Source organism: Carya illinoinensis, chromosome 12 (genome assembly GCF_018687715.1).
Source record: "Carya illinoinensis cultivar Pawnee chromosome 12, C.illinoinensisPawnee_v1, whole genome shotgun sequence".
In the NCBI taxonomy this organism is placed as follows: domain Eukaryota; kingdom Viridiplantae; phylum Streptophyta; class Magnoliopsida; order Fagales; family Juglandaceae; genus Carya; species Carya illinoinensis.
This window is the reverse complement of record NC_056763.1, coordinates 25,181,652-25,203,253: the sequence shown is the minus strand read 5'-3', so window position 1 is coordinate 25,203,253 and position 21,602 is coordinate 25,181,652. Positions and strand designations below refer to the sequence as shown.

The following is a 21,602-nucleotide window of genomic DNA, read 5'->3' as shown; positions in this document are numbered from 1 at the left end:
CGGGATGGGGGTGGAGGCCAAACGTGCTCTGCACGTTTGCTTAGTTTTTTTTTTGATTATTTTATACAAAAATTTGTTCAGAGTAAATTTAAAAAAAAAATACAAACAGAATTTTTTTTTTCATGATCATTGTAGTTCTCGGCTATATTGCACAGGGCCAATAGAGATAACATTAAAATTTTTATATTGTTGCTAATTGAATATTTCTAGATCAACAACAAAAATACACTATCATGAGAAATGATCAGGACCCATTATCGAGATCCCAAAAAAAATAATTGGGATCCCAAATTTTGGACTCAAAAAGTGTCCTGAATTGACTTTTTTTTTTTTTAATGATTAGATAAAGTTTTTTTTTAGTAATGATGTGAATTTATTTTTAAAAAAATATTTGAAAATATAAAAAAATGAATAAAAAATACAAAATACAAAAAAATATATTGATTCAATTGATGTTCGATAAAAGTCTTTCGGTAATTCTAACAGCACTCTTTTTCAAACCATTAGTCTTTGTTTTCGGTATATCTTCTACCATCAACTGAATTTAACATATAATACATTAAAAAAATCACAAAAATAATAACGGTAGTTGAATGCTAGAGTGGTGGCTTTAACAACTTCCTTATTTGTAGACTATGTGGGTATGCTTTGTGAATTTGTTCGTGCTCACCTTGTCCATCGAAGATTATATTTACATTTTTTTACATTTTTAGCCTTATTTGACTGTGGTAATTTTTGATTTGGGTCTTTTCGAATTTTGTCTACCTGATAGAGTCTAGGTTCTTATGTTTCCCTTTTATTGGATGATCTGGTTCTCAAAGACAGAACATACTTGTCATTTATTGAATTTTACATAATATAATAGATATATTGCATGCTGGTGTGAAGTGTTATCATACTTATTAGTATGGGGAGGCGTGATGGCAGGTTGATGGGAGGGGGGCAGTTTCGTTATGTTTTTTTTAATTAGTTTATATATTAATAATTTGATAAATTTTATAATTATAGAGACGTAAAATAAATTAATTTTAACATTGTACTTAATTATAAAATCATATCGAGGGGCTAATAGGTAAAAAATTATCACCACAAAATAAAATAAATAAATAATAGTGATGCTATTAATGGTATTATCAATATCAAATTTCTTATTAATATAAAATTTTTATTGAACAATTAAAATCATATTTTCTAAATATCAAATTTCCTATTAGTATCACATTTGTTATTAAAGGAATAATTTTATTCAAGAAAAAAAAATAGTTATATTTTGAAATGATATATTTAAATAAATCATTAAATGGAAATAATTATTAAAAGAAAAAACATTGTATAACAAACTCAAAATAAAAATAATTAAAATTTTATGAAACGTTAATTTTATCTTTTAAGTTTTTATTTCTATCATATATTTCTTTTTCTTTTTTTAAAAAAAAAAAAATTGGTGTTGCTTTGTAAAGTAAAAAACAACTGTAAAAATTCAAATCAATCTGACACCGTTTAAACAAACATAAAAGCCCTTTCTTTTGACCTTTTTTTCTCTCTTCTTTTTACTCTCTACGCCGACAGAGTGATGTCTCTCACCTTTTCTCTATTTTTTTCTCCATTACTGAATCACATCACCACTCTCTCCTCTCAGCCCTACGAACACCAAGATGAAGAGCAACCGTGATAAACCCCCATCTTCACCATTAACAATTTTTTTTTTCTTACTTACTTCCAAAGTCGGTACCGTTTGCATCATCCTCTTCACCATCTGCAACCACAGACTGTTCGCAAAGGTATAATTTTTTTTTTCTTTCTTACAGGTAGATCTGGATGTAAATCATGTATAGAACACCACCGTTGCTCTTCACGGCATGAGTTATTGATTTCTAACTTTAGTTTTTCATAAAAACCTTCCGAAAGCTAGGATTTTTTTTTTTTTATAGTAAATCTGGAGCATCGGGGCACTGTTCTTCGCGGCATGAGTGATTGATTTTTAACTCTAGTGTTTTGTAAAAACCTTCCAAAAGTTAAGATTTTTTTTATTCTAATTTCTTCGCAAATCTGGAGCGTTGGGGTTCTGTGTTCGTGAAATCGTGCAGAGCACGTGCAGAGCTCTTGGCTTCCTTTGTGGTCTTCATGCTTTGGAACTTGAGCTGATTCTTTTATTTCATTGCCTTCTGAAGCAACCAAGTTGGGATTTTTCAGTCGTTGGATTAAAAGTATTGTGTGTTCTTGTGTCTTTGTTTTATCATGTTTATGGCTATAAAAATGAAGTTGCAGTATTCATGTTGTATTGTGTTAGTGAAATCTATTGATTTTTCTTTCTATGTTGTCAAGCTTAAATTCTCTAGTCTGTTGACTCCTTTTTGCTGTTAACTGGCTGCTTTGTTAGCCCATCTTTTTGTTGCCTATTGCTTCTTTTAACTCGTCCTGTCGATGGTGATGTACGTGTGTTCTGCATTTCAGTTTAGTAGTCAGTAATTTATGATAACATCTGGTTGATGAAATATTTCTTAGGCTGTTTCCGTATGTTTTATTGCTATCTATTCATTATTCTATTCTTTGTACACTTATTATGCTTAAAATTGTTGAGGTGGCTTCTTCTTTATCTACAGGCAGAATTTTAACTTGCCTGGACTGGTTATTTTCTTTGATGATTATATTTCAGAGATTTGGCATTGTTGTGCAAGCTATAGGCTTTTGATGGGAAAAATGTTAAAATGTGATACAAAAGAAATGTTAAGTCCTAAACACTATACAATTTAGTGTTTTGGGTTTTTGGTCTGTTTTGGGTTTTGGGTCCAATGACACAACATCACACTATTTCACATTACTTTTCTTTTCTTAACCTATTCACTATCAAGATAGCCAACAAAAACAGAATACATTATTATTGGAACACATTTTTATTTTTAGATCCTCACCCTAGGATGTTTATCTAATTCTGTTTTTGCTCCTAACTTTAGATATATCATTGACAAAACATGGAACTTTGCTTAACGTATAATGGAACGAAAAAAAAAATTACTTATATAGTCTTTTTCATTTTGAAACTTATTAGTATTTTTTTTTTTTGCAGGGCTAGGGTTTGTCACCCAAGAAATCAGCAATCCTGGAATTAGCCTTGGATATGTATCAGAGGGTTGAAAAATACAAGCCCAAGTTTCAGATATGTTTTGCTATTTCTTATTACTGTCAGGCTATTGGAATTATATAAATACTTATTTAATTTCTAGAGTTCATCTGTTTTTTTTTTTAATTGTGGGGTTTTATTTATTTATTTGGGTATGTTATATGCTGTTGGCTCTTGGAATTATATGGCTTCTTGGGTTAAATGGATTACGGTCTGTCTTGGGTTTTGGGTTTGTGAATAGTTCATCTAGTTTAACTGCTGTTCCATTTTTTTTTTTTTGTAGTTTTTTTTTGAAGTTTTTTAATTTCCAATGACACAACATCACACTACTTCACACTACTTTTCTTTTCTTAACCTATTAACTATCAAGATAGCCAACAAAAAGAGAATACATTATTATTGGAACACATTTTTATTTTCAGATCCTCACCCTAGGATGTTTATCTAATTCTCTTTTTGCTCCTAGCTTTAGATATATCACTGACAAAACATCACACAATTTTTCTTTTCTTAACCTATTCACAAAAGAAAGAGTACACTTTTATTTTTAGATCTTTGATAAATCTGACAATAGCAAATGAAAGGGATCGAAAAGTGGAAGATAACAAAGATCTTTGATAAATCTGACAATAGCAAATGAAAGGGATCGAAAAGTGGAAGATAACAAAGATCTTTGATAAATCTGACAATAGCAAATGAAAGGGATCGAAAAGTGGAAGATAACAAAATAAGTAAACCACAAGATAGACTTACAGAGATAGAAATCAGAAATGTAAAACTCTGAAAGTCTCCAACCAAAAAAACCTGAAAAGAAATCACCATTAGAAACGAACAGAAAACATTAAGCACTGCAGGAAACAATGAAAAAAAAGAAGAAGAAAGAAATGCTAGTAGGGTAAGGTAACAATGAAAGAAAGAAGAAAGAAAAGCCAGTAGGGTAAAGAAAATAACCCAAGAACTAAATGTGCAGCTCTGAAAGAAAGCACCAAACGACATAAGCAGGGTGAACAAAAATAATCTTCATAGACCCTTTTAAGGTGCAATGGCTTCCTGAACTATCATCCTAGGAACTCCCATCGCATGCAGCAGACCACTACAAAACCAATCAATCCACTGGAAAACCAATCAAACCAAATATTGGAAAACCAAATGGAAAACTGGCAGCATCATACCACTGCATATGCATTTTTTATTTCTTGCATTTTATTTCCCATAATTATTTTAAAAAAAAGGTATATATTTCATAATAAAAAAAATTAACCATACGTTTTATTTCTTTTACATCAAAAAGAAATTGTCGTGATTGATTCTTTATTTCTTGCATTTTTATTTATCAGGATTAAATATTTGTGATTTTTTCATATGGCATTTGTTTTTTCTTCTTAGGTAGTGAGCATTGTTTTCTTTGTTGTGATTAATCATATGTCATTTGTTTTTCTTCTACACTGAGCAATTTTTTCTTCTTTATCCTGAATGGGCAGGATTTTTTTTATTTGTTTTTAAGGTTTTAATTATTTTTTTTATCCAGATTAAGAATGTTTTTTTTAATGGTTTTGTGATTCCATATGTTACAGATGTAAAACTCACAATTACCCATACGCATGCAAGACTCACAATTAACTACAGGCATGCACTGACCAACTGAAGGATCTTCTATACGCATGCACTGATAACTGACAAGAGGGGACAAGAGCAGGGCTTGGTACCAATGCAACCAGCGTGTTTAGACTGCACAACCAATGAATTTAAACACTTTTGCACGGATGAAACACACAAGCAAAGAGTAAATACATGAAACACGGAAACGGAATGGGATTGCACTGTTCATTATTGTAGCAGGATCATTGATGCTTTTTATTATAGAGAGATATTATATTAAAATTAAGATATAAAAATAATATCTATTGAAAACTAGGGGTGTAAATCGTTAGCTCCAGGTGTCCATTATTTTTTTCAAACAGGACCGAACCGGTCAAATTTTTTTTTTCTTTTTTATCAAATAAATTAAGAAAAAAAGTTATTTAAATTATTATATTAAAATTAAGTAAATTATTAATATGGATTATATAACTAGTTCATTAAAAAAATATTTTATATGTTCAATGAATTATTTAAAATTTTATATTATTAATGGTGATAGGTTAGATAAAAATTATATAATTATTATATAAAATAATATATAAAAAATATATTTAAAAATTAAAAATATACATTTTCATATTCGTTCGGTCGAGTTTGGAAAAATCTCACCCCAACATCAGACCGAAAATTGAAAATTGAAAAATCCTTGAATCAAAACTGACCAATCTGAACTGAAACAGTCTATTTGGTCGGTTTCTCCAATCCAGATTAATCGGCTTTCAACCCTACAGTGAAAATTAATATGAAGTATTTTCTAACATTCTAAAACATAATTAAAATTCCTATTTGCTTTTAATGAAATAGGTTTTACAGACCGAATTTAGATGTTTTAATTTTATTATCTGTACTTGAAAGATTTAAAGAAAATCATATAATATTATAGAATTCGCTCTTGAGAGTCCTCCGTGTATTAAATAACAGCGATCACTAGCCAACAACATAATTTGGGTCATTGATAAATCACACCAGAAAACAAAAGCAAAAAGAAAGAACGTCAATAAATACCATAGCCAAGGGTTAAGAAACTCAGGGCAAAGTTAGAAGTAATTCTGCAGCGTTGCCAACATCTCTCAAATGCCTCCTTAGTGAGGACAAATACATTATACATCCCATAATTTACTCACTGTAGGCTGGTATCAAGCATTGTGAATCAACCTTAAATTAGAAGTTAATTTTCAAAAGGAATCTTTTGGTTGTTTGGGGGGGGGGGGGGGGGGGGGGGGTTGGTTGGGTTGTGGGAGATAATGAAAAGGAAACGTGAGCAGGTTTTCCTAAATCTTGTCATGGAGGGTGACCACCAAATCATGAGCACCATCAAGAAGCTTCCACACATCCAGATGGCCGGCCATGCTATTGCACTCCTTCATTATTTCGTCCATGCCGCTGTACTTCTCTATTATGAGCTTCCTCCTTTGTAGAACGCAGGCTGCTATCGCGTAAAGCAACAAATCATCATTAGGAGGGGCTTTCAGCCGTATTCTCCCCCATGTTGACTTGGCAATCCCTGCTCTAATTGCTGCCTGATCAGCCCATATTACCTCCCAGAGGCACAGAGTCTGCTCAAAGCTTAACTCCCTCCGGAAGAGAACCACCACCATTCTGTACACAAAGAAGCAATCCTCAGCTTGAAGCTTTTCCAGGTGCCTGTAGAGATGAATATCCTTGCCCTTGATAATCTTGGAAACAATTTTCAGCTGCCGTTGGATTCCAACCTCATCAAGCCGGAAATTATGCCGAGCTTTTTTCATGAAACCCACAAAGCACCAGAAGGCTTCATGGTCCTCCTCGAACACCGTGATTATTGGCGCAAGTAGATCACTCATACCTTGGCAGTAACCAATCTCGGGATCATAGACTGCATATGCTTCCAGGATAGCAACCAGGCGAGCAGCATGGAAAACCCTGGATGGATCCAAGTGATCATACTCGTTCAAACCAACACTCTCTGCTAACCAGTGAGCTTTCATCTCGGACACTGCAGCCTGAGATGGCGAGTAAATAAACCATTCATCATTTGCCCTCAGAGCATCAAGACGGATGATTCTCCGCCAATTGGCAAAATCTTCAGCAGTGAGGATTTTGGACTCACTTTCAGCATTCAAGGAAGACTCATTTTCTGCATCAGAGGGAGATGTGTTATCCTTGGCAGGCTCATCCAGGTCATTCTTTTCAGATACTTTGTTGGCAAGTAGAGGTCGCATGTCCTCAGATTCTTCCCAAGAGTCGGAATCAGTGGACTCTGTATCTCCAGCAGAGACATCTTCAAATGTCAGTCCACTCTTATGCGCATCTTCTTCCAAAAATGAATCAGAGGACTGGGGGGCATGATCAAAGAAAGTGGGTCCATCCTCAGCTAATGGAATTCCTCCCTCAGTAAAAAGGGACCTACTGGCACTGACCACCTCTTCTAAGCTAAGAGAATCTAGAACCTGACTAAAATTCACACTGCCCTCATTGCTGCAGTTCCCAGAAGTTTCCTTCAGCTTTAAGCTGTTCTCACTGCATTTTAAAATTTTCTGGCAATGCTTCCGCAGGTTATCATATTCTTTTCTGCATCACAGGTATGGACAGTGACTAGGGGAACAAGAGAAGAGGGGGTGGAAAACACGAGCAAATATATGGGCCGCAAAACATAAAAACCTAATTTTGGATGTATTTACAAACTAAGATAAATTCCCCACCTTTTCCGTATTTTGACCAAATCCCTTTCTTTCTGAGAGCTGTTAATGTCATAGCTGTTGCACATGAGAAATCACAGTCAAGACATGAAAGAGCTAAGGGCTTGTTTGGGAAGTGAGATGATCTCATCTCAAAACTTCTCATAATTTCCTTCCCAAATATCATTCAAACACAAACATTTTTTAATTTCAAATCTTTAACTTTTTCATATAATCATTACAAAATTTTCAAACTTCCAAACAAAATATAAAAAATAATACAACTTTTTTAAATTAAAAAATTATATTCTAACAATATTTAAACATCATAATATTTTTGTTCAACATTTTCTCTTTCATTTCCCAAAACCTAATAAAACATCTTAACTCAAACCATTTCACTACTATTCACATAATTCTCATCTCTTCTCATCTCATTACCCAAACATGCCCTAAAGCAATTTGGCCCTTGAAAAAAACAGCAACAATGAACACAAGATAGCCAGAAACAATATTATAGCAACCTATATGTCTGTTTTCTCATTCTGAGAGAAATTCTCCAATAAGTCAATATACATAGCAAACATAATGGTGCTGCTGGAAGCTTCTTTCTCAAGGCTTCTTACAACCAAACTAGTATTAATAGAATTGAGTTAGTTTATTTCTTAAGGCTTCTTTTAATCAAACTAGCATCAACAAAATTAAGCATGGCCAAAAAAAAAGTCATATAAAAGGTATCTCTTGTTACAACTGAGCCTGAACTTTCATGTCAAGCTCAGGAAGCAACTCAGAAACAAAAAAGGTGGATACCACCCAAAAAACAAAAAGGCTAACCTGAGCCTATGACTAACAATGTATAGAGACAAAGATGAATGACTCTGAGTCTAAAACAAGAATGATTGAAAAATATGGACAACAGTGGAGCAATAAATAACACAAGACCACCTAAGCCTTACAGTCAACCACAGATCAAGGAATCCATACAACAAAAGCTAAACTGTGGCTATGACTAACAATGTAACAAGATGTGTCCAAAAGGCAGTAAAATCTATCTCAAATTCTCATCACAGAGAGAGAGAGAGAGAGAGAGAATGCAAATATAAACACACAAACAAGTGGAGTCATGAATATATAAAGGTAGAGATGGCATGCTTACACTCCAAGAAGGAATGGCCAGACCTCTGTTCTAAGACTTGGATCGACACCCTGCATCAGAGATATTGGGAATTTCAGATCTTCATAACGGTAACAAATATAGGGAAAAAAACAGAAGCAACTCATAGCATTATAATTAAATTTGACAGGAACTCCGAACAAACAACTAGGCCCGAGAAAAATCAATAGCTTACTCCATCACGAACTTTCTTCAGAAACTTGACCCCACCGTCACTGAGCTTCCCATCTGGTGTAAAGAAACTCTTCCATAATTTTGGCACAAGGGCATGTTTTCTTCTCCGGCGTGACCAAGGTGATTTAAGACCAACCCTGAAAAATACAAAAAAAAGAATAAAAACTTCTCCCAATGGGGAACAAAAAAAGAAAATGGCGAGGAAACTGACGATAATGAAACTTCAAATAGAAACTGAGGAACACAGTAGCATAAAACATTGATCTGCACCAGAAAACAGACGAGCTTAAAAAAAAAAAAAAAATTATAACGGCAGTAAAAAATTAGTAAACAATTTCATAATCAAACGCCGATTCCATTTCCAACATTTTCATCCTCCACCTTAAATTTCTGTAAAAAATGAGGAAAACACATAAAGAAAAACAAGAGCACCATCGCACTCGCTATATGACCGGATCAGCTAGGAACACACGATCTAAACCCGCATATAAATATAAAATAAAGGAACGTGAATTTCACAGGATGAGACAGCTTTACTAATAAGAACTAGTTAAGTAGTGGCGTTTTCGGACAATGGAATCCACAATTGAGTACTAATCAGATCCGGATCTAAAGAGAGAAACCCTACCCTACGAGAGATGCGATCACATTGATTGATGGGAAACAGAATCAAAGGGCAAAAAACTGAGGATCATAGGAAGAGGAAATTAAGAACTCACCGATCAGTGGAAACTGGTGAGGACGAAGATGACGACGACGATGAATGAGCAACGACTAACAAGACCGATCGCAAATGAACCCAGGAAGAAGATGACGTCGAAGAAGACGACGACGCTGACGGTGAAGAGGAATTTGACGACGACGACGGTGAAGAAGTGTGACTTCGCCGTAGGGCTCTCATTACGTGTTTCTCTTCCGTAAGCATTTATCTATCTATCTAGTTCTTCCAGGGTTTGAAACTGAATTCGGGGATTGGTTTTGATTCGTTTTCATTCCGTTAGGATTCGGATTTCGATCTTTGAGATTTTTCTTTCCTTTTTTACCTACGAGAGTAGACGACGGTGCCGGTCAAGGCGAGACCGACTATGGCCGTCACAGCGATGGTTATTCCGACATTGGAAGCCGCCGCAGAAGCCCAGAAGCCGAAGCCGCTTCCTCCACCAGTGCCGCCGCCTCCGCTGCCTTCAACTAACAGGATCCATCCTTTACCATCAGCGCAGCCACCGGAGGAGAGGAACAGAATGAACGAGAGGAAGCACGGCGAGGACACCGTCAAGACCTCGCAGCCATTATCTCTCTCACCCGTCCTCAACACCATAACCGGGAAGGAAAGTAATAAAACCCACCCACCCGTGTATATATATATATATATATATCTTCCCTTCTTCTCTGCTCGCTCTCTCTATAAGCTGCTTTATCTGGAACTCTGCTCGCTTTCCATGGAATGCAATAATTAGTGCAGAGCTACTAAATCAAATTTACTAATTTTTATGTTAGTCTTTCTGTGAAATCAGCCAATCCACATCTCTCTGACTCTGTCTCTCTCTCTCCTCAGAAGCGAATCTTCCTATCTTTTTTTCATTTTGTCAGGCCTCCCTCTGTGACAGATAGTGGGGGCGATAATGGTAGAAAAACCTTGATTTGCACTTTAGCGGAATGGGCGGGCACCTAAAATGTTTCGGCCCGCTTTCAGAATTTTATTTAAAATTTTTTTGTCAGAATATCTTTCAGAATTCATTCCCACAAATCACACTTTTCTTTATTTTTTTAATTTTTTAATTTATTTTTTTTAAATTAATTAAATTCTTTTACCCATTAACAGTTATCAAATATTTAAAAAATAAAAAAAATATTATATATATTGCGTGAAAATAATTAATAAAATTTTTCTATTTATTATAAAAAAATTAAAATAGATATAATTTGTGAAAATAATAAGTAGAATTCTTCTAAATTTAACAACCTGGCAACAAGTTTAATAATATAGTTTTAAATTTGTTAGTCTAGTAAATTCTCTTTTTCTTTAAAGCAAACTATGATAGATTATTTAAATGAAATGATTAGGTTATATTTAGATGTTAAAGTGATCTCAAAGATTTGTTAATATTAATGAAAAAATTAAAAAATAATAATAAAAAATAAATAAATAATTTATAAATAGTAATAAATTATTTGTGAATGATAGCAAAGTAGTCTAACATTACTTCACTTAAACAAGCACAGCCTAAGACTTAAACTTTTGAAAAGTATGAATATAATTATATATCAAATAAGTCTTTGAAAAATAAATTTATAAATTATTATAATTGATAAATAATATTTACAGTTTTAGAGTGTAAGTTTCGGATAATTTTTTTAAAAAAAGTAAGTAAATATAAGTCCCACGTGAAAAAATTATTTTTTAATAATAAATCTTAGTTTTTTAAAAAATGAGTACATGAGACTTATGTATCCTATATATTATTACTGATTGTAATTTGATATGAAAATATCAAATAGCAAAGCTTATTTGCATATTGCATTAAATCACCTTGAGATATTTTTATTAGACTTAATAATTCTCCTTACTATAAGTATCTATAAAATAAATTAAAATTTGAAAATCAAGCCATAACTTTAAATAGATATTAATAAAAATTCAACATACACATGCAATATTTTGCAATTATTAAAATGCTTTCCTTTTAAACAAGCATGACTATGTGCAATTTAATTTTAATATCTTTAATAAATTGATAATATCATATTAGTTGGTTATAAAAGAAATATTATATGAAATTGAGCATCTTGTTTTTATTTTAATAATGTTATGTGCATCTTATAAAAAAAATTTTACATACATGACTCTTTTTATCATTTTAATTTAATTGAGTATATTTTAACCTTTTCACTTTAATTTTTCAAAATTCTATAAAATATCTTAACTTAAACTATTTTAAAATTATTCACAAATCATTTTATTATTATTCACAAATTTTTCATCACATCTCACTTAGCTGTATCATCAAAAGAGATGTAAATGAAAGTAAGGATAATGAGAGGATTATAATTAAGGATAATCAAAGGATTATAATCAGTGGGACCAAGGTTGGATTGATCAAATGGAATACTAACATTATGCATGTGAATTAAACTGCATGAAAATAAAAAAAAAAATTAAAAAATCCTTGGGGGCTGACAAAACAAACAATGAATCATGTCGGACCACACGACTCCTTGCTTCACCCCTTTACCTTCCATTTTAAAAGAAGTCACATGAAGTGTGAGGATTCATCTTAATTAATATTTTATATTTTATATTTTGTGTGTCAATGGGTGCTCTCATTTACATTGTAATTATATACCCATTGGATCATTATCGGGTCGATGGGATTATTACCCTCAATAATAACTAAAAATCACATGGGATATATAGTATAGAAGGAAAAATAATTAATTATTAGATGAAAGAAATAGAGACAGATTTGCAATCCCAAACAAGATTGTTCATTCGAGTTTTTTATCAGATATTTGGATATACCCAATCTGGAACCCAAATTTTGGCCCGGATTAATTCGGTTATCACCCGAACTAGAATCCGGATGAATCTGGTATATATTTTTTTTTCAAAAACTTATATGTTACTCTCTCTCTCTCTCTCTCTCTCTCTCTCTCTAATCTAAAAGGCTATATGTTATTACAAGTTTTTCAAAAAAAAAATGTAGAAAACTATAAACATGTCAAAATGGAAAATTAAATTTACGCAAAAAATAGAAAACTAATTAACTTTTTACAAAAAAAACTACATATTACATTTTAATACATCGTTTGAACTAATTTACTAAGAACATTACAAAAAAACTACAATTGTTGTGTAAAGAAAAAAATCTATTTCCATGATATAGTCGTATTATCCTTCAAAGCACATTCTCAGATGACAACTTGATCAATAGATTCCAACTCGGGTTCTTCTCATTCTTCATGTCCTAGTCAATAGATCAATAGGAACATGCCAGTACTTGAGTTTAGTAAAGTAAAGAAAACACTGTATGCCAAAAATCAATTTCAAAAGATAAAAACAACATACTCAGACAAAAAAACTCTGAATATGCTTTTGCATTAAGTTAGAGAGGTTGTTAGATCTGCATCAGGTACTTTTCACAATTCAAAAAGAGACAGATACAGTATATAAATCTCATTCAAACGGGCAACTCTGTATTGAAGGGGCCTACGTGTAAACCTTGAATTGCAAGGCTGTGATCATATTGAGTTCATCTTCTGGTAGATGATCCAGGATCACAACCTTTGCAATTTTTTTCTATCGTCGTTATATAAATTTCTTAGATCCTAAAAAGGAGAAGTGGGAATTAATCGATCACTGGCATTCTTTTAACAATATAGAGTAAGACAAGCCAACAGCTAGTTAAACTTGGTTTCATTCAAAGTACTAAAATGATTAATTGGGAGCAAAGTAACATCCATACATAGCCAAGGTTAATTGGGAGCAAGATGGAAATCGTGAAAGAAACACTTCAACATAAAAGATTACAACTTTAGCAACTCGCACATTACCCTATATTTCTCACAAAAATAGTACCCTAAAGAAATCCCAACCCTATATCTCATTACATGCCTTGAGAGCAACAACATAATCCATAAAATAGCCAGCAACTTCAAGAAACAAAACAAATCCACTACAACAACTGAGAACCCAACAAAAATATGAAGCGTTAAACAAATAAAAGGCAAACAAACCACCACAAACAACAAAAAATCAAATCTATATAGCAACTTTGAATCAAAACATAGGCATTCACTCATTCAAATTTGAACTTATGTCCAAAGTATATCTCTGGGCTGACAAAGAAGCTAGTCCTCCATCGGCAAAAGCCGCAAAATAATGGAAGTCATATATAATTTGTTGACTATGTAACTAAAGGAAGATAGAGACAGAGAAATACCAAATATATGCCCAGAACCGAAGGTCACACAAATCCTAAAAAATACGAAATAACACTGGTAGATCTGGCCAACCAATCAACCAAAACACTACTCATGCATTACCATAACATACCGATGATGATGGCTAGGGTTTCAGCTTCCCCAACACACCCTTGATACGAAAGAAACCTACCCCCATAGAGAAGAGATCTAAACGCTTAAAATAGAGAGAGAGAGAGAGAGAGAGAGAGAGAGAGAGAGAGAGAGAGAGAGAGAGAGAGAGAGAGAGAGAGAGAGAGAGAGAGAGAGAGAGAGAGAGAGAGAGGTGGGGGAATATTGCAAGAAAGCATTGAAGAGGTTAGTTCAAAGGTACTAGCTACTATCGAGGCTATTAATGCCAGTCGGGTACCAAGCAGAGCCTCCCAAAGTAAGATTGAGTGGCAAGGGCGACGTGGAAGAGGAGTCGACGGTGCTGCTCTGGTTAGGGCTTAGGAAGAGAGAGAGAGAAGTTAGATTATGAGCAAGAGTTAGGGTTTTTGTTACAGATAAGAGACGAAGAGTGACTGAGAGGCAGTTTTTATTTTTGTGGGTGAAGCTCCGAGCCGGTCAGGTGTATAATCTATTTTTACACCTACCAATCAAGAGCTGCCACGTAGACGATTCAACAAACTCCACTTTGCAGCCGCATACAGGTAATGTTTCTTTGATCTCTCTTTCGCTCTCCCTCTCCCTCCTCCCACCCCGTCTCTCTCTCTCTCTCTCTCTCTCTCTCTCTCTCTCTCTCTCTCTCTCATCTCTCTCTCTCTCTCTCTCTCTCTCTCTCTATAAAATACACTCTCGCTCTCTCCAAGTAAATAATATCTCATTCGAAACTCCCTACCCTCTCTCCTCCGATCGTTGCCCCCTAAACTTCAAGGAGGACATCTTCGAGAGATCAAATCTACAAGGTCTCCGAGGGATCTATTACTACGTACTGTTTTTCTTTCTTCTTCTGTTTAATTTTGGGCTTGTTTGATATGTTTTTTAGACTAGCAAATCTGCTTCTATGCAAGTCCCAAATGAGGGTGAAGCAAATCTACTTCCAATCTAAGAAGTATGTGGAAAATATGACAGTTTTTTTTACTTTTTTGAACCAAGCAATAAGGCTTGTAAATTTGAATAGGTTTTGTTTATATATAAACCCTTGATCAAGGCAAGGCATGACAATGAAAACTATTCTCCCATGACAACTAAACCAAGCAATAGGTTTAGTTGCACGAGGAGGGGGAAGGGAAAATTTGAGAGGGACAAGGAACTGGGAAGGGTTCTTAGGTAAAAGTTTTCCTACATGTAGGTGTAGATATTTGTTTCTTGGAACTCATATGTGGCAAGTTTTCATTTGTGGGTGTAAAAATAATATCCTCATCCTAGTGGCCTAGAGTTTTTCTCTATTTTTATATGTATAACCCAGGTACTAAGGAAACTTGGAATCGGAACCAGGTCCAGATGAACAGTCTTACTAAACTACTAAGTACGTGTTTCTTCAAAATGAACCGATCTATAACTAAATTTTGATCTCATTTAGTCACTAGTTAGCATGGTTGATTTATACAATATATATCACACATAATAATATGTTAGATACAAAAATCAGGATAATTAAAAGGATTAAATATCCACCAAAAAGAAAGAAGAATAGAACACGGATTGAACCTTCAATATATCAAAAAATAATAATACTATAAACACAAAGGGAACACGCACACTGATATAGCATACTGTCACGTCTCCCCATTCTTCTTCTACTTTTCCCTCACCTTTTCTCCCCCCTCCCCCCCCTTTCCGTCTCCCTTTCCCAACTCCTCCCCACTCCCCACTCCCTCAACTCGACAGAGAAAAGGGACGTTGACAGAGGCGAGGACGTCGAGGGGGGCAGTAGCGACGTTGGCAAATAGAGAAGAAGCTTTGATGGCGACGTTGGTGAGAAGCGACGGAGGAGAGAGAGAGAGAGAGAGAGAGAGAGAGAGAGAGAGAGAGAGAGAGAGAGAGAGAGAGAGAGAGAGAGAGAGAGAGAGAGAGAGAGAGAGAGAGAGAGACGTGGTACATTGTTCCTCATCAATATGTGACATTCCTTTGTACCTCTAGGAGTCCTTTATACCAAAACATGGATCTAAAATTTGGGCTACAATCATAGACTCTAATTAGGACGTGAAATGCAGTGAACGGTCTAGGCTATGGCAAATAAGAGAGAGAGAGAGAGAGAGAGAGAGAGAGAGAGAGAGAGAGAGAGAGAGAGAGAGAGAGAGAGAGAGAGAGAGAGACCAAATTAAACCCACCTAGAGCATCAGATATGACAGCCCGGCCCATCTCGCATGGAATGGGCCATGGACTCCCTCGGTCTTTAAAGGCTATAGGAGTCAATCCTCCAAGTCCAACGGGTTGCAATGATCTCCAGCTATCTTAAAAAATTAAAAAAACAAAATCAAAATGTTACTTCTTTTTTTCCTAATTAGCTATATATTAAATCTCACTTGTTACCAAACTAGGGGTACCTGGCCTCTCCTGATCCCTAGTATAACATATCATTCATATTGCATATTTAATTACTAAGTTTCTAAGAGAGAGTCAAATAACTAACGTAATCCCGTATATCCCTTTTTATTACAATTTGTTAAGGATCTAACTATTATTTCAATAGTTTCGTAACCATTGAATGCTGATTTAGTTGAATTCTTACTTTTTATAATCATAATATTTTACCACGCTCTAAGAGCCGACATCCACGATGATTCACTCTATGGTTATTGAACCAATTAATATATAGTAGCTAGCTCATCTTGATCTTTTAAAGACTTCACTGAAGATTATTTACAAGCATATATTTTAATGATTTAACATTAATTATAACAAAGCATACCATACATCAATACATTTTAAACTTGTGTATATATAGGCCGTAGTCCTCCTGATATTATAGTTATTTAAGGGATCGAACAACCATATTAACCATGCAATGACCGAGGTGCACGTTGGCTAGCTAGCTAGCGTTGGTTAATTACATGCCTGTGGCTGCGGGTGAGTAGGATCAGCACTTGTTCTCTTAATTATTATTTTCGTTTTAGTTCAGGCATGATTCCTTGCACGATTACTAAAAAGGTAACATGTACGATTGCCCTTTTTTTTTTTTTTCCTCCTCTTCCGCTCTGCAAGTAAGATATTTATAGATAAATTAACAGATATAAAATATAAATTTGATGGGATAGAAATTCCTTATAATCTTTCCAAAACTAACACATATTACAGCACAAAAACAAAACGGATGATCAGAACCAAACAAATGGCTCCCACCTAATTCCTATGAGGGAAAACTGCTTAATGAAGGTTTTAACACAGTCTGATGAAAAAACTATAAAATTACAGCTGGAAGCTGCAGTGCGAAGGAGTGTGCTGCAACGTATTGGTATGGATTGGCTGGAAAGAACTATCACATCTACTTTTTACTTGATTTTGTATTAGGGAAAGTTGGAACATAGCGTAGCAACCAAACACTTTGACAAATCGTCGGCAAAGGGCCAACATTGGCGGTGGCAGTGCATGCAGGCCTCGTGCCACAACTGGAGAGATAAAAACAACTATATCTAGAAGATCCGAAGGCGTTGGTCCCGAAACTACCACAAATGGAGGTAGAAAACTTCTCGAAACACGACAGCGTGTGGATCCTACTCGCGGCACAAGCAATGTGTAAACATAACGAGCTGCACAAAGGAGTGGATTTCTTCTGCTACCAAGACGATCGGCACTTGGGGAAACTAGCTGAGGGGCACGTGTCAGCCTTTGATCACTGGAAGACAGTAGATTGGCAAGTGATGGTACTACAAAAAAAAAAAAGCAAAAACAAAAACAAAACTAGGAAACGACGCGAATAATATATATATATAAAATCTACTCACATATATTTTTTTATCATTTTATAATGTAATATTAAATTATAGATTTATAAGTGAGACCTAATAAATAGTTTTCAATCATGCATCTAATGTCACGTCATGAAATGATGATAAGATAATAAAAAAAGTATGATGAGTAGCATTGCTTATATATATATATATATTGAAGCTGATCATGAGTAGGATCAAGTTGCATGTTCACTTTACTATTTTCATTCATTCTTGAATCCTTAGTGTTAATTACGTGTTTCGTACACCTAAGAGCTGGGTTTTTAGTGGTTCAGGTCTTCTTTGACTTGGGCTTGCAGATACAAAGATAGAGTAGGAAAAGGTGGCCCTGGGATATCCCAGGAAGCCTTCGATACCAAAGTCAGTGATCGTTCTCAGCAAGTAGGGATTTATGTAAATTAAGTATTGAGTATGAGGAAGAGCTGATTAGAGGAAGTAGTCCCTTTTATTTGAAGGTCGAGTCACCTTATATATCTAGTTCCAGGAGTCACAAGGCCATACCCTGCGACTTAGAGGGGAAGGGACATCTGACATCCTCCCAGAACCCCCTTCACCATACTATCATTAATACTGCGTGATTATTTGGTAAACTCACTTAATGCAGCGTGATCTCCCCGTGCTGTTTTAGAGTCCCATCCCTTCTCTTTGGTGTGCCTCCTTCCTTTTCCTCTGGTTTTGGCTTTCCATGCTTTGTGTAACGTCCCATCCTGACCCAGACGGGCATGCCCTGTAAGAGTTTTATTTAAACTCTATGTCTCACACACTCATATCTAATAGGTTTATATTAACTCAATCTTATCACTTAATTTAAATGAGTTACAGGAGGACTAAAATACCTCTATACCTAATCACAGTGAGATACAAAGTTGTTGAACCCAAGATTTCAAATTTTGTGTAATTATATATTTATACATGGATTTTGATGATAACAAATGAATTCAAAGAATAAAGAAGTCTCAAGCTCAAGTTGTCTACACAATGGAGTCAAGCACATCAAGGAAACAAGCATGACCAAAAAGGGAACAAGTTCACATTAAAATTATAGAGTAATGTTGTAAATCTCTTCAAAATTCGAAATTAGGATTAATGCTCAAAATTAATATTTTATCATAAAGTATTAAAATACATTTTCCACATGTGTATGAATATTTTTGAAAATTAAATTTGAAAATTTTGAAAGATGATTGATTGTCATCTTTTGCATGTGCATGCCTTGATTAAAGGGTTGAACTTTGAAAATATTAAAGATGATTGATTGTCATCTTTCACATGTGCATGTTTTATTTGAATATTTTCAAAAGTGATTGATGCTTTTTTAGACTTATACAAAAGGTAGATGATTTTGTTTGAAAATTTTGAAAAGTAAAGTGTGCTCATTTTGTCATATGCAAAAAGTAAAAGATTAGATTTGAATTTTTTGAAAAGGAAAATGTGCTCATTTTGTCATATGCCAAAAGTAAAAGATTAGGTTTGATTTTTTTTGAAAAAGTGAATGATGTTGTCTTTGACAATTGAAAAAGAAGAACATTTTATTTGAATTTTTTTGAAAAAGTGAATGATATTGTCTTTGACATGTGAATCTTTTTAAATTTGAATATGAAGTCTCATATGCCTATAAATAGATCATTTGAGAGCTTCACATTCACAACACCAAGAGCATACAACATTCATTCAAAGCTTTCATTCTCTCTTCTCTAAGCATTGAGCCTTAATCCTTGTTCATTTTGAGAGATATAGTTTGCGCTGTATTGTTCTTATTTCACTCATTGAGGAGTGTTTTCTGATAACCTACCCACTATCAGCTTTTGTATCAAAAAAAGGGTGTGTATAACCCTTGTGCGTGTAGAAAATATTCTACACGGGGAATAGTTGAATCACCACGTGTAAGGTGATTGCAAGTGTAGAGGGTGTTCTACACGGATCCTTTGTAGCGGTATTGTTCAAAGGTGTAATAGGTTTCTATCTCCACCTGAAGGAGGTTGAATAGTGAATTTGAGAATCCTCAAGGGGTAGCTTGAGGCGAGGACGTAGGCAGTGGGGCCGAACCTCGTTAACATACTGAGTTTACTTCTCTCTTACCCTTACTCTTTATATTTATTGTTATTTCATATTTTTTATATTTTATATTATATATTTGATTTAAATTGTTATTTTTTTAAATACAACTCAATTCACCCCCCTCTTGTGTTAGTCATCTGGGCAACAAAAGTTTATAGATTTCATGATGATCAGGTCATATTCATTATCAAACTATGATGGAAAGATGTACGTTTTCTAATTATTATTATTTTATTATCGTGAATCATAGAAAATCAAAAATCCGATAATTAATGTTCATGTTAAAATATTTAATATGTTCAACTTCTGTGGGTTGTAGGTCCCACTCGGGTTGTCAAGGGACCCTGCAGGGTCTAGCCTCTCAGGCCCCTAAGGGTGTGGAGTACTTGCCTGATGCTGGGCTGGGCCGATCTTCGTGGGCCTCACGCCCTCGGCAAAAATTTCCCCAATACTTATATTAAGGTTGTATTTGAATAGTGAGATGATCTCAAATACTCTGTAAATAGTAATGAAAAGGTATTAAATAGTAGTAAATACTAATATAAAATAATAAAAATAAGTGAAAAAATAAAATAATAGTAAAATAGTCTCACCACCCAAACCAACCTAATACTATTCTTCGCCAATGCGAAATGGCGAAGAGGCGAAGGGCGTCACATCACTGCTGGATTGAGGACGAGCGCGTTGGGGCCATGATCATGCATGGCTTGGAAGAGTGCTCCCGCCACTCCATTATATATGGAGTCTCCATATATAGTGCTATTGCAATTAGAGCTATGGTTCCCCAAAGGTGTTATACCCGGCATGCAAGATCTCGAAGAGTACAGGCGACTATCGATGTATATATAGACACGAAAGAATTAATAAATAAAAAAAGACTTAATTAATGCGTATGCAAGAATATTTGTGAGTCAGTAGTGACCAATAATATCCGCAGGTTCAAAATTATTTTTAAAAAAATCACGCCAAGTTTGGAAACATGTTCAAGTAATGACATGCATGCACAAGCATCATCTACGTACAACAGGTACGCTACACAAGCTCTCAAATAGCACGATCCGGTTGCGACCTTTCCCACAAGTTATTTGATCATCACGCAGCACTTCGGGCGTTCATGATCCCACTAAGTTATTTAAATCATCTTTTTGTTGACCAACTGGAAATGACACCATAATTATGATCAGGTTCACTGCATAGATAGATCATAAAATGTGCAATGTCATTGTCATCTAGCACCTGTGACCCATGTTTCACGTAAGAAGATTGTGTCCTTGATATGGCAACTGAGAAAGGGATGCAATCGTGGGGTGGGTAACCCAATATATATGTATATTATATTATGGGAGATTAATCTCTCACTACAAGAAAACAAGGTTTTTTCATCGACTTTATGATCGTTGCAAAAGAAATGGTTGCAAATGGACATTATTTGCGATGTTTTTCATTTCGTTGCTAAATTCCAATGTGAAGTTAGGAAATAATAGTTGGAGAATTTATTGTTCACTTTGTTACGCGCGACTTTATACCTATTGTGACAGTTTTTATCATCGCAAAAAACAATAATTACTGTAGCAGCGTTTTCTTTATGTCAAGCTGGAGAAATCGTCTCAAAATTCTATTTTTGCAGCGACTTTTTTTCACGGCAATAAAATATGTGGGAAAGGGAGACTAAACATATATTTGAGGCTAAATAAATCCTTATTTGCGGTGAAACTAAATTGCGGCAAGTAAACTTTTACAAAATTAAAAACATTTCGTGCATACGTACCCCAAGCCATCAAACACATCTCACTCCCGCACCCCTCCCTCTTGCCCTATGCCCTAACCCCTCTCCCTTCAAAGCTCTATGCCCTTGAGGCCCCCTCCATCTCAATCCCGCACTCCTCTCCCTCCATCTCAGGAACCACATTCCTCCCCTTTCG

General features: G+C 34.7%; 1 protein-coding gene and 1 long non-coding RNA gene across 3 annotated transcripts; one reads left to right on the top strand and one right to left on the bottom strand.

Annotated features, from left to right (window-relative positions):
• Positions 1–1,580: 1,580 nt before the first annotated feature.
• Positions 1,581–4,068, top strand: LOC122288930. The gene is made up of 2 exons (XR_006236056.1): positions 1,581–1,781; positions 3,068–4,068. It is a non-coding gene; the product is annotated as an uncharacterized LOC122288930 (long non-coding RNA).
• Positions 4,069–5,736: 1,668 nt separating this feature from the next.
• LOC122288928 (rab GTPase-activating protein 22-like) lies at positions 5,737–10,402 on the bottom strand. 2 transcript variants are annotated; one of them, XM_043095759.1, is made up of 5 exons: positions 9,811–10,402; positions 8,769–8,904; positions 8,576–8,625; positions 7,444–7,497; positions 5,737–7,312 (listed from the first exon to the last, which is right to left on the bottom strand). In XM_043095759.1, exons 1-5 carry the CDS (start codon positions 10,083–10,085, stop codon positions 6,034–6,036), a joined length of 1,794 nt encoding a protein of 597 aa, XP_042951693.1. In that variant the 5' UTR covers positions 10,086–10,402; the 3' UTR covers positions 5,737–6,033. The 2 variants fall into 2 exon arrangements, with proteins under 2 accessions (XP_042951693.1, XP_042951694.1); XM_043095760.1 differs by having other exon boundaries at positions 9,487–9,955.
• Positions 10,403–21,602: the final 11,200 nt, after the last annotated feature.

Coding starts and splice junctions, on each gene's coding strand:
- LOC122288928 (XM_043095759.1), bottom strand. CDS start 10,085: ATGGTGTTGAGGACGGGTGAGAGAGATAATGGCTGCGAGGTCTTGACG. Junction 8,626..8,768: donor TGAAGAAAGTTCGTGATGGA/GTAAGCTATTGA, acceptor TCTCTGATGCAG/GGTGTCGATCCAAGTCTTAG. Junction 7,313..7,443: donor TTGGTCAAAATACGGAAAAG/GTGGGGAATTTA, acceptor CCTGTGATGCAG/AAAAGAATATGATAACCTGC.